Source organism: Pagrus pagrus, assembly GCF_965226575.1.
Source record: "Pagrus pagrus genome assembly, chromosome: 13".
In the NCBI taxonomy this organism is placed as follows: Eukaryota; Metazoa; Chordata; class Actinopteri; order Spariformes; family Sparidae; genus Pagrus; species Pagrus pagrus.
The window spans coordinates 1,594,541-1,613,002 of NC_140197.1; the positions used below are offsets into that span (position 1 = coordinate 1,594,541).

The 18,462-nt window shown below is 38.3% G+C and overlaps 1 protein-coding gene and 1 long non-coding RNA gene across 2 annotated transcripts; both read right to left on the reverse strand.

Moving 5' to 3' along the window:
- Positions 1-639: 639 nt before the first annotated feature.
- LOC311267761 (uncharacterized protein) lies at positions 640-16,072 on the reverse strand (the record flags this gene model as incomplete). The annotated part of the gene is made up of 7 exons (XM_084370991.1): positions 15,953-16,072; positions 15,760-15,842; positions 15,472-15,648; positions 15,267-15,374; positions 15,074-15,139; positions 3,581-3,700; positions 640-714 (listed from the first exon to the last, which is right to left on the reverse strand). The coding sequence occupies exons 1-7, from the start codon at positions 15,957-15,959 to the stop codon at positions 640-642; spliced, it is 636 nt and encodes a 211-aa protein (XP_084227117.1). The 5' UTR covers positions 15,960-16,072.
- On the reverse strand, positions 6,690-9,369 carry LOC311268671. Its single transcript, XR_014623994.1, has 3 exons — positions 9,286-9,369; positions 9,101-9,196; positions 6,690-7,748 (listed from the first exon to the last, which is right to left on the reverse strand). It is a non-coding gene; the product is annotated as an uncharacterized lncRNA (long non-coding RNA).
- Positions 16,073-18,462: the final 2,390 nt, after the last annotated feature.

Below are 18,462 nucleotides of genomic sequence, written 5' to 3' on the forward strand. Positions count from 1 at the left end.
TCACTTTATAGTGCACTATGTTGGACTCCCTATGTAGGGAGTAGGGAGTAGGGAATGAGTGAGTGATTTCGGACACAGCCGGAGTGTTCCATTTAAAGGACTACAAAAATGGCCGAACCGGAATTGGGTAACTCAGGCTTGTTCAACTACAAAAATGGCTTAAACGTGACTTGGAGAAGTCATGCGTGGAATTCAAAAATGACAATGATTTTGCTAAATCATGTCTAGAATTCCAAAACTGGTAGACGTGAATACATCACCTAAAGCTAGTCAAATGAACGAACGCGCGAGATTTGACCAACGGCAATGGTTACACCACCGTTGGCCTACAATGAATTTGAAGGAAAAGTGACCTACTGTTCCACAAAAGGTGGACATGCTACCACGAGGCATCCGTCTCTGAAATCATAAAAGGGAGATATCACAAGACACACGTATCTTATGTTATAGCGAGGTCATCAACCATAAGTCTCCAACAGGTCGCTCGTAAGATTACTGTGTGTGCGCGCGTAACCCCTTATTTGTGTGTACATGTACACGTGGGTTAGTTAAAGAGAGAGAGAGAGATGAAGGCAAAGACAAAGGGCTAATGCCCTTAGTGGACTGCGGTCACGCCAGCCGCCGATTGAAAAATCCCCGTCAAGTCAGCCGCCGCTTAGTATCTGTTGCGCATCTATTACTGCACTTACGGTACGGGTGCCCGACTTGGCCAAACTGGATGGGAAAGCAAAAAATATCAAGACATTTTACTGTATGGTTTTATAGTAAATTATATTCAAAATCCCTCCCACTCTCAAAGTGCATCAAGGCGAATGGATAATTTCCTGATTTTCAAAAATTAATTAAAATTATTCCTTAGGAGGTTTGCTAATATTTTTTATGGATTCTTGTTCAGAGTGATCCTGACTATCATTATGGAAAATATCAAGACATTTTACTGTATGGTTTTATAATAAATTTAATTCAAAATCCCTCCCACTCTCAAAGTGCATATTGGCTGGATACTGTCCTCATGATTTAAGACAGAGGTTTGCTCATTTGTTTTCTTTATTGAAAACCCCAAGAAAGTCTTTAGTAACAAAAAATAAAATCAACTTTCAAATCAAATTTACATAAATATATTTCTGAAAAATGTCATAGGCCAAATAAAATAGTATCAAATAAATACAAGAATTGCAATTTTTACAGTAACTGTCAAAGTGTCGACTTTAAATACAAAACTGTAGCCTTCAAATGTTTTTTTTTCTTTTGGTTTAAACATAAATACATTTTTAATAGTAAAACTCTCAACATAGACAAAAATGTGATAAATAATGTTAAAAAATAAGAATTTTAAGATTTGACAACTGTCATAAAGTGTCGACTTTAAATGCAAAACGGAAGCCTTCAAATGTTTTCTTTTCTTTTGGTTTAAACATAAATAAATTTCTAATAGTAAAACTCTCAACATAGACAAAAATGTGATAAATAATGTTAAAAAATAAGAATTTTAAGATTTTACAACTGTCATAAAGTGTCGACTTTAAATACCAAACTGAAGCCTTCAAATGTTTTTTTTTCTTTTGGTTTAAACATAAATACATTTTTAATAGTAAAACTCTCAACATAGACAAAAATGTGATAAATAATGTTAAAAAATAAGAATTTTAAGATTTGACAACTGTCATAAAGTGTCGACTTTAAATGCAAAACGGAAGCCTTCAAATGTTTTCTTTTCTTTTGGTTTAAACATAAATAAATTTCTAATAGTAAAACTCTCAACATAGACAAAAATGTGATAAATAATGTTAAAAAATAAGAATTTTAAGATTTTACAACTGTCATAAAGTGTCGACTTTAAATACCAAACTGAAGCCTTCAAATGTTTTTTTTCTTCTTTTGGTTTAAACATAAATACATTTCTAATAGTAAAAACTCTCAACATAGACAAAAATGTGATAAATAATGTTTGAAAATAGGAATTGTAAGATTTTTGAGCACTTTGTGCTCCACCAATGTGGTCTAAATGAATAAAATGTTCCACCTCAAGTGCTATTGGCTTGTTCACATTTGGAACACTGTCAGATGTCATCATTCCCGATCACAGCTCTCGGGATGGTGACGCATGTGGGATGACACCAGTCTTTGCACAGTGAACACTGAACCATCAGCTCTTTGTAATGAGCTGTTCTGCAAACACAGTATACTGGTACTGTAGTTTTTGTGATCTTTGACTGAGCTTCTCTGTCTTCAACATTCATTCGAAATGTGATGATGTTTCTTGTGAATGACTTGTACAGCTGTGCCCTCATCCTGCTTTCATTGAATATGCACTGTTCTGGTTGATGACCCTTGCATAATGCATATGCAAAGGCTATTGCAAACACCCCACAGTTACTAAAATGTGTTTGCTGCTGCACTGCTGGTTGCAAAACTTCAAAAGTGTCAGACTGTGGCCTTAGCAGCCAGGACAGTGCCTGCAGTGTTCTTGGGACCAGAGGGCTACGTTGGCTGTCATAAACGGCGAGTTGAGTGTCATTGCAAAACACATTGCTGACTGTTATCCAGTGGCTCTGTCTGATGTTCAACATCTGAACAAATTTCTTTTCAGGAGTCCCCACAATCCCTCCTTGTGCAATTGTGCTAAACGGTAAAACAGATTGAAATCCGTCAAGGTGGTCATGATCCTTGGCCATGAGGTAGCTGGCTTGATCCATGGCATCACTGGTCAACCAGTAGTCATGGTGAAGGATTTGTTGCAGAGTATTTATCTTTACTGGTCGGGAGAGCCTTCTTGGAATTTTTTTTCCCGTAGCACTGGAGTTTTTCCAAATAGGCCCTTCAACATTGGATTTTCTCCTTCTTATATGCTGCACTGCTGCTTTCTGTGAATACAGACAACACAATGTATTACTTATACAGCAGGTTATTTCTACATAACCACAAAATGTTACTGTTCTTTAATTTTGTGTGATATTTTAGTGTATTAAGTGTCGTTTTCATGGGATATGAGAGAGAGAGAGAGAGAAATAAATGTCACCTGAGGGTTGACCATGGCTGTGGTTGCCTTTTCCGCTTTCTTCGGTTTTGTGTCCTTGTCCACTGGTGGACCGCCCAGTATTAGCTTGCAGGCCCTTTCCATTTCTTTTGTTGTTTTTTCATCATTATTTACTAGATGGATTTTGAAGGGTGGACATGTTTCCTTCTTGTGAATGTACTGTTTGATGGTGGTGGCTATTATGTCTGCACATAGTGGCAGAGGAAAATTTAAAATTCCAGAGCTAATAGCCGGAATGGCGACGGAAAATAGGTTTTGTTCTTCTGCCTTCTCCAGTACACTCCAGATTGCCTTTTCTAGCATTGGCTTTGCAACAGAAATCATTTGTGGTGTTGGGTGACTCCTTAGGCATGGCCCCACTGCATGAATGATTTTGGAGCATGGCAGGTTTCCTGAGTCGGTAACAACAGCTTCTCCCGTTTGTAATTGGCCATGGTTTGCAACATGGGTGTTACTTGCTGCCTGTACCTGTGGGCCACCTGCATCACATAATGCTTTTGCAAGTCCACCATGATGCTGAAGTTGCATATTTGCAGCATTTACCACTGCGTCGACCTTGAAGCTAGTCAGATCAGCTTTGAAAACTGAAACTGTGACCCCTTTGGACAACTTCAAAAACAATCTTTCCGATTTGGTGGCAGTGTCTGCAGCTTCCAAATCATCCTAGAAGAAAAGAATTGTTGTTAGTCCTCATTCTACAAATTTGCCTTGTGTATGACATGACTGCTGATAGAAGCAGCAGGATGAATTCTGAAGTATATAGTTGGATGCTATCTGCTCAGATTCAGCCAAATGCTGTGGAACTGATAGGATGGTGCTTCACAGTACAGGTAAGGGATAAGATAATGACCCAAAACATACTGCAAAAGCAACACAAGAGCTTCTCGACACAAAGATACAGAATATTATTCAACTTCCAAATCAGTCACCTGATCTAAACTCAACCAAGTGTTATTGCAACAAAGATTAATTTATTTAACAGACATTTTAATCTTTGTGCCACTGGCTGACAGTGTCTTGATAGGATACACTGCTGATATAATCACAGGAGGTCAGTATGCACATTCCTTATAATTATGCACTGTACAGTATGTCATGGTGTCCTTTGACTCTACTTTCTCTATTCTGACTTCATCCTCTGTTACCACAATATTTTTTGCACTATTTGTCTTTCCAGATAGATTGCAGTTCTCCACCCGGCCAGCTGCTCTTACTGCTGAGCTTTCTTGCCATCACCATCAATAGATCTGGGGTCCGTTTCACAAAGCAGGTTCAACAAACTCTGAGTCTAACCTTGAACTCTGAGTTGATCTACTCTGAGATAGGAAACTCTGAGTTTTCGGTTCCAGAACAGCTGATTTGAGTCAGTTTGATCAACTCGGAGTAGTTTCACCTGGAGTTAAGCGCGTGCGCAACAAGTATAAAAAGACAGCGTCAATGGAGCCCCGATTCGACGAGTCACCATGGCAACGGGGAAGAGGAGGGCTACGTTTTTTTTTATTAATGCGCTCATACGGTGAGTTTGAGCACGTTTTTAGAAGGAAGTGTAAGCAGCTTAAGATGAAACATAAAAACATTGTTCAAACAGGTGAGACCTCGGCATAATCTCATGGGGGTACCTCATTTTGATCATGTTTTACATTGTAAAGTAAATATTAAGTGGCTGTTTGACTGTACAGTTGTTTTATCCCCAACATAATGCTATTTTCACACACATACATGTCTTCTCATCTATATCATGTTCTGTTAAAGAATTAAGCCTATTTAAACTAACACAGACTTCTACTCAGCCAACAGAAAGAAAGCAGATGCCCGTAAAACGGGTGGTGGCCCAGCACCGCCACCTCTAACAGAGGCAGAGGAGCTGGCCCTAACCCAGAATTTAGGAAGGCCAGTGGCTGAGCTCATCCTCTGAGCTCAGCCCCCAAGACACAAGCGCTTTTATAAAATGTAATATGCCTAGAACTATCTATATATTTTAAGCCTATTCATAAAAATATTTATTTTCCTTTCATTACTTTTTTTTACTTTTGTAAAGTGCTCTGCATCTCCGACGTTGTATAAAAAACTCCCATTTGCAAAAAAACGCAGCGCAACACACAATATCTGCTGGGATGTGAGAGCATGACTTCGGTTGGTAATGTTGGAAATAAGGACGGATTAGGTTGTGTATGTAAATGATGGACTGTGACGTGAAATGGTACCGCTCAAAAAGATAATTGTCTGGAAATGCAAGAACATCTATGCGCGGTCTGATAATCATCTCCCGACGAATATTTAATTCTCTGCGCAGTAATGCTGCACCTTCATCCACGGGATCATTATCAAAAGGACACGCCATGGTAGTGAAAATAGTCGCCACCTAATATAACTTCTAATGTCGCCTACTGACTGATTTTTGCAATGATTTTCTCAAAAAACAGACGGCAGAACTATATTACGCCAAAACTCGCCTGCTGACTGAATGAATGAGGAAATCAAATACCGTGTGTGGCTGAAAGAGGGCGGAGACAGAGAGAAACTCGAGGTTTGGTGAGAAAAACCTGGTCCCGACCAGGTTAGGTTCATAGAGCATGTTACCATGGTAACTGACCGAGAGCTTAAGTTACCTCTCTCTGTGAAACAGGCTAGAGTTACCCCTCTTTCTCTGGTTTGAGTTACCTCCCTTCGTGAAACGGAAAACTCAGAGTTTCCCTCATTTCAGGGTTAACAGACTCAGAGTTTTCACTAAACCTGCTTTGTGAAACGGACCCCAGGTCTCCACTTATGTATTGTTCTGTAGCAGTCATTATTCCCAGTATTTATACCTCACAAGATTGTATAACCAGTACACAACTTTCGTTTTTGTTTTATGTAGTATGTTTTTATTTGTAATTTAATTGGATTTATTGCCTGCCAACCAACTTAACAAGTATATTCTCTTATCTCAGATTCATGCCTGTTAATAGCCGTGTTTAACAGTTAATTTGGTAATCAACCCCTAGCCCAATAATTTAATTTTATGAATATACACTGTAAAACCTGACAAGTTAGTTCAACTTAAACTGTTTGAGGAAACCGATTGCCTTGAACTATTTAAGTTTACTAACTCAAATAAATTAAGTACCAGCAATTATTTTATGCAAGTAAAGATAACTCGTATATCTAGAGTTATTGTGACATGTGTATTATGAGTTAGCATTACTAATTCCATTTACTGAAGTGAAATGTAAAGAATTAGCTTTTTACACTTAAATGCAGCTATTCACTCAACTTATATAACATGTGTTCATTAAATGTATGTGAATTAAGTAATACTAACTTAAATGCCTCTTGTATTGCTAAATCTTTTTACTTAAGTTTAATCAACTTTGTCTTCCAACTGAAATAACTTATTACATTCTAGTTGTGATAACTTAAAATTACATTTTGTCTACTCAATTCATTTGAGGAAACCGATTGCCTTAAACCAATCAAGTTACATGAACACAATATAATTGACCAATCTCTGATCCAACTTAAATTGTTTATTAAGCTGAATGCTGAACATTCATAACTACAAAACATTTCCATGTTCATTTGAAGTAGTCATTTACACAGCTTTAAAACATTTTTTAAACATGCCATTTCTTTATGGCAATATAAACACAAGAAACACCCAGGCACAATATTAACAAATTTCAACAGCAACTAAACACATAGTCCCTTGAAAGGAAGAATGTATGACTTTATGATTCAGTAGATGTCGCCCTTGAGCACCAGCATTAAACCAAAACAAACTTCTGTTTGGCGACACCTCTGACACACTGAAGCCTCCAGCTCTCCTCCAGACACACCTCCAACCCCCCTCCCCTCGCATGAAGGAGTTATGAATTAGAATGCACCATAATTAAACACCATTAAGCGCAAGCAGAGGACAAAATTGTCCTTTGCTCAAAAAATGTCCTTTGCTGCAATCACCTGTGTCCTGCATTGTTTTGTTAGCAGGCTTATGTTAGGCGCTCTTTAGTTAGCTCGTAGCTTCATATTGCACATAAATTGACACAGAATGGCCGTGATCAAAAGACACTTGCATGACATCCAAATAAGCAGTGAGTATTTTCTTCTTCTCTCTAGTCCTTGACTAAAACAGCTTTATACTCAAGGCCGTCCCGTCCATCGAAACATGATGTAAACACGGCTCAACAACAGTACAGCCAGCGGGACTCGAGCAGACAATAAAACATCCTGCACACTACTCTTGCTAAGTATCACCAAGTAGAAAAAAATCACAAAGCTTCAGTCCCTCTGAACCTTGACCGTAAGGTTGTGATTTTTCTCTAATAAATTGGTGATACTTAGCAAGAGTAGTGTGTGGGATTTTTTCTTTTTAAGGAACTAATTATCAGGAACAATAAAAAACAACAAAGATCTTGATCATTTACTCCAGCTCATTTCTCAATGCCTGCAACTTTGGTTTGAGCTGCTTTCTCCCTTCATCAAAATTTAGGAGGACAACCTGGATGAACTCAAAGAAGCCACTTAGCTTTTCAGGATAGCTCAAATGTAGAGCATAAATCAAACCAAACAAAACAACAAGTGAGTCAGTCCATGATCTTGTAGACATCACAACCTGGCCTTCCAGGATGATGGACACATGCTGCGTGTCAAAAGGAACTCCTGTCAGCACCTCATCTTCAGCGACCACTGCCACCAAAGCCACAGCTTCCCCCTGGGACACCTCAAACTCGTCCTGGGGAAGAAGTATGTATTTAGTATGTGTGAGGAAGAATTTAAGAATAACTAAACTAATACATGTGTAACCCCTACCAGATTTTAATATACAAGTGGAAGCAACACAAAAACAATAAAACGGGCAAATAAGTAAACAACTATGAAACCGTTCTTACTGCCTAACATAAAGCAGAGATAACTTCACACAACTATGATGGATGCAATTAAGGACTAAATCCAATGTCCTCTTTTCTGTGAAATTAAACTGCAATGTTAAACTTCAGTTAATAAGGATTCATCAGTCTTAGTAATGCTAATCAAGTGGATAATCTTAACCCTTTAATGCCAGGTGAACCATTTTTGAAATATAAGTTTTACATTATCAGTGAGATAATTTGTATTCTTAAAAACCAGATGAATACCACCAGATACATGCAGCAAACAGATAACCCACCAGAACCATAGAAACTTTTTATAAAAAATGGCTGTCAAAAATAAATGACTTTTTTTTCTTTCTTTTTTTTAAACCAAGGGGGTGACATGCAGCAAAGGGCCGAGGTTGGATTCGAACACAAAGCATAACATAAGTGCTAGTCTATTGGCGCCCCCCATGAAACCTGGTTTAATGCAATGATATGAATAGTTTGATTTTTCCTTGGGCTGTTTGCTTTTTTTATGCTTTTTGAGTACATTTTTTCATGGCAAATAAGCACAAACCTGAAGATGCCAACAACACTAAAGCAGGCAGCAAGAGCCAACGTGAAAAGGAAGAGCATCAGGGAGGCAGTTTTTTCTGTTATGACTCTAAATTAAAGAATTTGATTTTTCTGAACATTTTAATTGATTTCGGTCCTTCAAATCCTCTCTGAATCAGATCATTGGTAAGCAAGTGAAGAAAAGTATTATTTTGAGGAAGAATGGACAATAGGAATGATCCAGGCAACTACCAGTCTTTGTGTAAATGTAGACATATGGGCATTATAAAAGAATCGACTGTAAACATGCAAACTTATGAAAAATAAAATTTGATTTTTTTTTAATGTTATATACTTTATTTATTTCTGAGGGAAATTCTGGTTTACACTGTTGAGGGACATGCTTCTCACACACAAGTCTGAATCACACGTGCACAATGGAACTCATTTTTGCAACCTTAAATGCAGTAGCCTTTTCCTGGTAAGACTTTCACACAGAAATGTTATGTGTAAAATGTTAACATGATCTAGACCTAAAGAGTGAAAGGACATAAACAGTGATAACTAGTCTTCCTCAAAAGGAAGCCAATTGGGCACACCGTATAAGGCAGTTTCAATTAACTCTGTTCAGTGATATTTCAGTTTCAAGTTTTGATGCAGGAGAATAAAGAATTACCGTGCAAGTCTTGAATATGTCTGACGAATCCTCTTTCAGGTACAGTGGTAGGCCGGCAAGGGCTGCTGTTCTGGCTGCAGTGATGTTGTTCTTGTCCTTTTGAACAAAGACATAGATACATTAGCTGATGCTCAAGTCAGCTGTTCACATAAATTGTCAATGTAATGTAATAAAAATGTGTTTACCTGTTCTTCATATGCTGTCACAACATGCTGCAGCTTCTCTCCAAACCTTCCAGTCGTCTTCTTTTTGTACAATTTCAGAAGCTGTGGTGTGTATTTATCCAACGCAGAAAAAAAGGAAGATGGCAGATTTTGATGTGTGATCCTATGAAATTCGCAGTAGAGCTGCACAGAGAAACAAACACACCAATTACCAAAATTACCTTGATTTGATAATAATCACAACTGTAAACTGGGTCAGGTATTGTTGTATAAAACTTTTACTTTTAAGACAGAAATATCTAAGACATCAGATATATATGATTTATTAATGATTTTTTCCATATCGCCCAGTGCAATGATAATTGTGTTCACGTGTCTTGTCAGCTTTTTAAGTGATTCTTTAAAGTTGTAAGTTTTCTACTCACCTGGGCTTCACAAAAAAGTGCAGGCCATCTGTCCCTTAGTTCATCAATCGGAGGAGCAGAATTGACAATTTCTTCACGCCTTAGTGAAAAGGTACGCTGCATTTGTTGGTTGATAAGAAGCATGTCTCTTTCAGCCGAGGTCTTCTTGAACTCCTCCACCATGTTAAGCCTCTGCATCTCCAGTGTGTCCTTTGTTTCACCAGAGGGATAATTGGGAAGGAAGTTAACTTCTCCTCTTCTTGGTCTTTTGATGTTTGCCCTGGAAGCTGTGCCATCTGGATTGGTCCTGCTACGCTTGCCTGCATTCACAGCCACATCTTTTATACCAGCCCTGCAAAGTTTGGTCCTGTAGTTGCCCATCTTAAAGCGAAGGCTGTTCTTCCAACCCTCACATCCAGTTTTGGAACCTTGTTCTTTGAGGCAGGGGTGTTTCCTGACTAAAGCCTCTGCAGCCTTGCCAATCTGTGATGTACTAGGATAAGCTTTGTGCTTATATATTTCAGCAGCCATGATGTCAAGTATGTTGTGTTTTTGATCTCTGGTCAATCGGAGACCTCTCCCTTCTCTCTCAGATACAGAGTTGCCCTCTCTCAGAGAATACTCCACCTCATATGAGAATGTTGGAACAATGAAGACTTCTGGCCACCGGCAAAGACGCTCAGGTGAATCAGTATTGTCAGACAGTAACACGGTATCATCCGTGCTTGTAGAGGACAAGTCTGCCTCAATGAGTCTTACTACTTGAATAGTTGCCTTGGATGGCAGGTCCTCTATGTTTACTAAATTGCATAAAGCATTGTCAAATTCCGGATCTTGAAACTGAAGCCGGAATTCATACATCAGGTTCAGTTTATTTTTCACCTCAGATATGAGGGCATTTATAGTCTCAGGACGAGAGGGCAAAATCAGCCTCTCAGCATTGACATCGTCAAGGACGACCCTTAGTTTGAGGACGTCAGAAACCTCCATTTACACTGTGTAAGAGGCACCTGTAACGAAAAACACAAAAAATAACTGCATTTCCTTGCTCTTTGTTTTTATAAGCTGACATGGACAACACATCACATTTTGTTACTTGTAGACTGAGCAAGGGTAGCATTACAGTCCTGCGCAAAGCTTAAAAACTAACTGCAGTTTTTACCTCAATTTACAGACAAGAGACTGATTAGATTTTATCTTCACATAATGGCAAACGATTTATTTCAAAGTAAGTACTGGTTTACATATTGAGAACAGATCATGGTGTGTGAGAAAAGCAAACGTGTAAACTTACATTACCTTACAGTATGTTGTCCTGGGTGTCAAGGTGATCTCTACTGGTGATAGAAAGGGTCTGAGATCTTAAGTCTCCCTTAGGTCCCAGGGGGAAGAGGAGGATGTCCTCTGGGGTGATGTGGCTCTCACTCTGTGACTGTAATAAAATGTTTAGTTGTTATAATTAGCTTGCCATAGACTTTGTAGGCAAACTGTGGCATTTGGTCAGCCAACTGCAACACAGATTTCACTGTATGGCCCTTGCTTGTATGATCTTTTAGATGATACGAGCGCAGATGCTCAGTGTATTCGGTGTCATAGTCTTTCAGTAAAAAGAAGATATCATTCTGGATTAGGAATATGTTTCTGATCTCCTTAAACTCAGGCAAGGCAGCATGTGTCCCGGTGCAAACAAACATGCCAGTCACAAAGGTTGTGCCCTCAATGGTTAGCTGTTTTGTGCGATAAACACTGCTGCTGTCTGTCATGCTGGATATTAACACATGTGTGTCGACAGGCAATGAATCGACATAGACTGACTCCACTTTTGAAGTTTGTACTGAAGGCTTAAAAAACCGTGGTGAAGACAAATAGAAAGCCATCATGCTCTGGTGTCTCTCTGCTAAAGTTTTTAACACATTTTTGTAGTTATTAGTGTCATGAACAATTTTCTTGAAGATTTTGTGCTTTCCCTCAAATCTCATTGTCCAGAGATGCACCAGTGGACCAAAACATTTTATGAGATGTGGATAATGCTCAATAAAATGGTGCTTTGGTCTTAATCTTAAACTGGGCAAGACTTCTTGTAGCAACTGCCTGTGATCTAAAAACTTGCAAGCCATGCACTGAATCGTTTCGTCAGTAAAGCTATGAGACACAGCCAGTTCCACAATATCTTTTAAGTCCATTAGCACCTCCCAGAATTTGTCTCCTTCTAGGACTCTGGAGCCAATGAGAAGAGAAAGCAGCCTGAGCAGAGTGTGATTCTCATGTCCATTCCCACCAATTGTTCCTCGACTGACAAAAGTTTGAGGAATTGGGTGAGGGCGGTCAACCTTATCAGAATGCTGATAGGGAAAAAACAATATTGCTCTATTCAGCTCCTCCAAAGTGAAATATTTTTTTGCAATCATACCTTTCAAACAATGTGCCAAATCAACGGGAACCACACCTTCAAACAGGTCATGCAGGACATCAGGTGGAAATCCTGTGAGAGGATGAAAATATTTGAGATGGTCAGAGAGAACACAACTGCGTTTTACCCCATAACCCTGTTCAGCGTCACCTTTCTGAACTTCTTGAACAAGGCTGTCATGCAGATCTTTGGTTCTCAGGTTAACACCAGTGACTGCATCAGATACTTGCATTTCAGTCTGAGTGGTAAGGCAAAATCTACAGAAATATGTAGACCTGAAGCTCTCATTGAAGCCAGCTAGCGTGGGCAGCAAGGTTATCAGCTGCAACTGAGAAGACTGTTCCTTTGACACAGTCACCAAAGGCCTCAATATAGACGCCCACCTCTTCAAGAGTTCTTAGGTCCTTTAAGAGGGGTGCAAAGACTTTTGAAAATCCAAATTCCCGCACATCATTAGAATTGCACAAAAGGGCAAGTTGAGTTGAATGGAGAGCTGAACGGTACTTTGCTGGCAGGTTAGCTAATGTCCAATAAACTGCGCATACTTTGTGTATTTTTCGTGATGTTCCTAGGGGGTTTGCGATTTCAAAATCATCAACATAAAGAATTAATGATAATTGCTGACCCTCATCTGAGAGAAGCTGATTTTCCTGGTAGTAGGAGCCATCACAGTGTGACAAATACTGTCCAGGCAACTTAGAAGGGGTTTCTTTGACTTTCTCAAGTACATCTGTTTTTTTTAACAACTGTTGCAAAGTACTGAGAATAGGTACATACATAAAGGTATGCTGTGACGACTCAATCAGGTATTCGACAGGCCTAATAAGTGGAAACTTTTCTTCATAATATGTTTTCCTCCTTTTGGCAGTTGAAAGGGGTCCTTCAGCTGTAACTGACTTATGCAATACATTACTCTCCGACACTGCCTGGACTATCTCACTCACAAGTGTGTCAGTAAAGGGGCAATTATTTTTTTCCATTATTTTTATTACAGATTCCCTGACAACAGGTTCTGACAGTAAAAACAACTGATCAACATGTTCAATGATTTCCTGTGTTGCCCTCTGTGACACATGGAGAACAGTTTGCATTTTTAAGAAAAAGGCAGCCAGATTGAATTGTAGCTGCTCTGCTAACTTCTCATTGCTACCTCCTGCTACAGGGGTAGTTTCATTTTCATCTGTCAGTTCACCTGGATCCTGTTCAATGTCACTATCCTGGGAGACATTTACATCATTTTGCACTATAATGTCATCATAGTCACAGGTATCTCGATGTTCTCTGCATCTGTGTGCATTGAACGTGGAGTACACATTTGTTTTAAACGTGCAGGCCCTGACTGGACAGGGAACGGTTTCTTTTTTCCTTAAATGCCCCCGAAGATGTATAAACATTTCTCTCTCAGCAAATGGCTGTTTAAAATCACAAACAGGGCAATGAAATGCCCTTTTTACAGTCAAACCAGTCGTGTCACCATCTACCTTTCTTTTCCCTGCATGAATTCTTGACAAATGTACCTTTAATGAATTAAAAGTACTAAATGTACACATGCAGCTGTTGTAGAGGCATGGTAAAGGTGAAACTCTTGAATACTGACCATGGTAAAGTCTGTAATGTCTCAGTAATTGTATTTTTAAGTTACTAGAAAAAACGCACAATTTACATTTCCACATTATTTGTTCCTGACAAATCAACTGGTGTAGGGTAAAAACGCCACAAAAACGGATCAATTGCTAGGCTAATTTAACCCGACTTTGACGAAAACCTGCCCAAAAGACGCAGAGCTGAAGACGTGATTTTAGGCGCTAAAACATCCTCGACGAACGTTTTGCTAGCTTACCAGTGGTAACTGTGACTTAGTAAAGAATAAAACACATGACTAAACTCACCCTTGGTTAGTTAAAAAGGCATGCAGTTATTAAAAATTGTGTTTTCTTTCGAATAACTAAAGTTTTTATCGAGCTTGCAACCTAGCAGCAGTTGCTAACACTATCAAACTACATGCAATGTAAAGCACAACAGAGCAACATTACCTCAAGTAGACAATAAAACGGTTCCCCGGCTGGGTAATGTGTCGAAAGTTATCCAATTTCGGCGAAAAAGCAAGGGTCTGCTGTCCCGGAGTTGATGCTAACCATGAAAAGATGTCCAAAAATAGCCCGCTCCGTCTCCTCTCTCCTGTCGCTGTGCGTGTGAAGACCACGAGTTGAACCGTAGTTCACTGCTCACGTTGAAAAAAAAAGAGCCAGTAAACGGGGTTTCCCAACTAAAAACAGAGGGCTACTTACAATCACCATGCAAAAACAAGTCCAAATGTGTCACCTTCACAAAGACCACAACGTGAACTGGCAGGGTTACTGATATTGTTTTTGGTAAATGGGTTTCCCAAACATAAAGAGCTAGCGCCTGTTAAAACGCACACAAGCTGTTTGAGACACAATCAAAAAAATAAGTTGAACGAAAATGTGTGTCATAAGCTTATTGATTTATGCCAATTTTCTGTGATTAACTTTAAATCTTTACACTGTGATCATTCAAATTATGTCACAGTAATTATTTGTTTTAATTGGGCATTGCATAATCAACAGAAATAATAATAAATAATAGACATAGCCATAAAAACTAATTACAGAAAGTGTAGCTTATATAGTCTAATAAAAAATGATATAGCTACACTTAAGTTAAATAAGTCAATGGAACACACTGGAATAAATAAGTTGTACTTAAAATGTTCCATATTTGAGAAGCACTCAAAACAAAAGAGTTATTACATCAATTATTAATTCTTAAATTCAGTTAATTCAGGAGAATGAGTAACCCCAACGATTTTTGAGATTTAAGTTATGTCTACTTATTTCTTTTAGTAAGATGTACTGTTAGGTTTTACAGTGAAACTACTAATTGTATTCATACAGTATATTGTAATATTAATGTTCCATTTATATACTGATAAGATATATAGAATGTTATTCATGAATGATATTAAAAAAATCACCTGTGTTGAGATTACAGCTTCGGGTTTTTCTTTGGGTTCATTGGTGGCTGCCTTTGGAGACTTCTTCTGACCAAAAAGAACAGACCAAAAAAAAATATAAATAATAATAATTAAAATACTTATACACATGCATTCAGCAAATTCTTTTACATTTTTATAAGATAATGGGTATTATTAAAACCTAAAAGAGTACATTGCTTCTCACGTCTTTGAATGGGAGACTCTTCACTAGTGGGGAGACGTATACTCCTTTACGCCCCTGACTTTTCTTCTTCCACTGCTCCATTTCCACTCGAAAAGACTAGAGGACATACAATATACACACATGTGATGAAGATCAATGAATGAAATGAAATGTATGATCTGGCACAATTACAAAAACAAAAAATACTCCTCACTTTCTTTCTGGTTCTTTCTCTGTCTTGGTATTCAATGATCAGTGCATCATGCATTTTTTGGTATGTCTGCACAAAATCATCAAGTCGTGTGAGTCGCCTTCTCTGGAATCTTATTCTCTTGAGGTCCCACTGATTTTTTTCCATAATGCCCTGTGTCCGGTTGTCTGGTGTAAAGTTCTGAAAAGATTGAATTTTTTCAATTTTTCTGCAGTCATTTTAAGGAACATCACTATTCAAAATTGCAGCTATTGATAAACAAAATGTTAAACATATCTGAACAGTATTTACCTGTTTATTGGACTGACTGACTTCTTTGTGGATCTTGCTGAAATGCTGGTATGCTGGGCCTGTACCATGACGGCCAATATCCCCTGTAAATATAATGAGAACGTAAAAGAAGACAACAATGACATTGAATATATTGTTAATATGTTGTTTTTATAAATTACTACACTTTTAAAACAGAACTTGCAAAAAATACCTAGCATCAGACCAGACCACAGAGTGGCATGCGGCAGGAAGTATTTAGCCAACCGGGCAATGAAATTTGGTGCATGATAGTTGTTTTCTTCACCATCATGGTCAAGAGGTGCCCTGTCAATTATTTGTTGGAAGTGATTCTGGATAGGTGTGGCAGTGACATCGCACTGAAAAAAAGTAAATGAAATCTGTGTAAGCTCTAAAGAAAAATACAATTTCTGCAATTTCACACAATTCTAATTAAATATACTCATGTAAACAACAAGGTCATTATAGTCCATGAAATCCATGTATGCGGTCAACAGTGTGCACTATGAATAGAAGTAGAATTTTGTGAATTACCTTGTAGTCCTCAGCAACAATTTTTTCTTCCTCAACTTCAAATGTTCCCATTTACTGTATAAGGACTTGGAGGTTGCTGTAGTGCTTTGACACATTGTCTCCAGTGCAAGGACTACAGAACAGGACTGTGGCACTGAGAATGACCTCATCCATCTCTTCTAGAGTTGTGGAACATGCAAGTAGCCCAAATATATGCATGGCCAGCTTGTAATGGTTTTGAACACTAAAAATAAAGCCAGAAAACATAAATTAACATTTAGTTAAATTTTTGATTGTACTATAAAATAGTTCAAATAAAAAAATACCTACTGCTTTTTGCACAGATCCTTTGCATTCTTCATGATGTGGCTTAAGCATCTGTGCAGAATGGGAAGGTCAAACCTTTCTGCTTGATGTTGGCCAGTGATGACTTCAAAGTACTTCTGCAGAAGATCCTCTAGGCTTAGTCTGCAGAATGTAAAAGAAATGGACTGCAGAAGCACTAAAGAGCCATCACAAATGATCATCACTGGCCTCTTCACTGCCCTTTTCCCATACAACTTCATCAGATCAGTTTGGAAAGCCTGCAGAAAGTAGGTGACAGATGCTGTGGTGTGGTCACAAGTCAGGTAGGTTGCAACAGGAAGAGGAGATGCCCCCTTGGAAGGATTCCGCACAACTAATTCATACACATAGTATGGTGGACTTTTGCCACTTTCTTTTTGAACTATACTTCCTGTTGCATCCAGATACACGATGTCTTCCTTGCATCTTTGGTAAAAAACTGACGGTGTCTTTTTTGACCACAGCATTATTCATTTTGGGTGCATCATAACCCTCTGCAGGACTTCATTGTCTGTTCCTGTTTTTTGGTCAATTAGCATTTGGAGACTTAAAAGTTCTTTTAAGTTGTCTTTGGGTCCATGCGATGTTCCTTAGAACCTCTTTTGTCGGTGCTTCGTCCCTGCAGCCTGATTCTATCACCATCTCAGGAATTTTCTGCATAGAGTCCAAAAAAAGGCTTCTTGGTAACTTTGTTTCAAGGGTTTCTCCAACTGATGAACGTGCATCTGCACGGACTGGCCTTCTTTTGAGTTCAGTGGTACTGTGGCACACCTCATCTCCTGTGAATACCACATCTGCCTTCAGGGTGACCTCATCTCTGACTTCGACAGTAACAGCAATGGGGCAATCTTCAAACCGACAGTATCCATTACATTTGAAGATGGGTGCGCTTCTTTGTGACCGCAGGGTTTTTAATGCGTGACGTTTAAAACCAAAGCTGCAGTATGGGTGAACTGACCTTATTCCACTTGCTACCACATTTGTCCACTGTAACCCTTGAAAACATTTTCCTCTCTGAGATTTCCTCAGGTCTTGCCATTCCTTTTTATCAAGAAAAAAGAAACATGGCTGCTGTGGCACACTACATGAGAAAAATTTCTCTTCTGCCTCACTGCTCTCTGTTGACATGTAAGCAGATTCAGCCAGGTTGGATTCCTTGTCATTATCCTGGAACACAGTACATTTTCAGAGTTAATATGAAAAGTTTTTGTGATATGAAATTAAAAAAGTTAAATGAGGACCCTTATTTTAATATTTTGCCACTACTAAAACAGAACAAGCTGTTTCATATAATGCTAAATCACCCCAAGAATAGCCCTGAAAATAGTGTCATTATTATTATTTTTTTAAGTACACCATTGATAATAACAGAAAATATAACACTAGATATTTTTACCTTTTTGTTTTAAAAAAATTAGACAATTACCTAATTTTTATGGGCTAGATTGATTTGTATTAAAAATTACTCTTGACTTCATCGTCACTGTCCGGTGGAGTGAGCAAACACTTGAAATAAATGCAATTATAACATCACTTAAAAAGGAAAAGGAAAAGTAGGAATACCTTTTCAAATGAAGATGAACATTCATCCTCGTGTTCCAAAGGTGGAGACAGATGAGTGTCTCCAACATCACTGTCATCCTTTGTAGGTAAAAAGGCACAGAAAAGCATTTTATTTAATAGTCTAACAGCTTCTATATAATGCAATCAGACACAAGAGCATACAGATCACCGTAAATTAACATTAAATTGATGTGGCACAGTGGCACATTACATTAGTAATAGTCACATTTTCTGAAGTAGTAGGAACTGAAAACATAATTTCATGTAATGAACAGCAATATA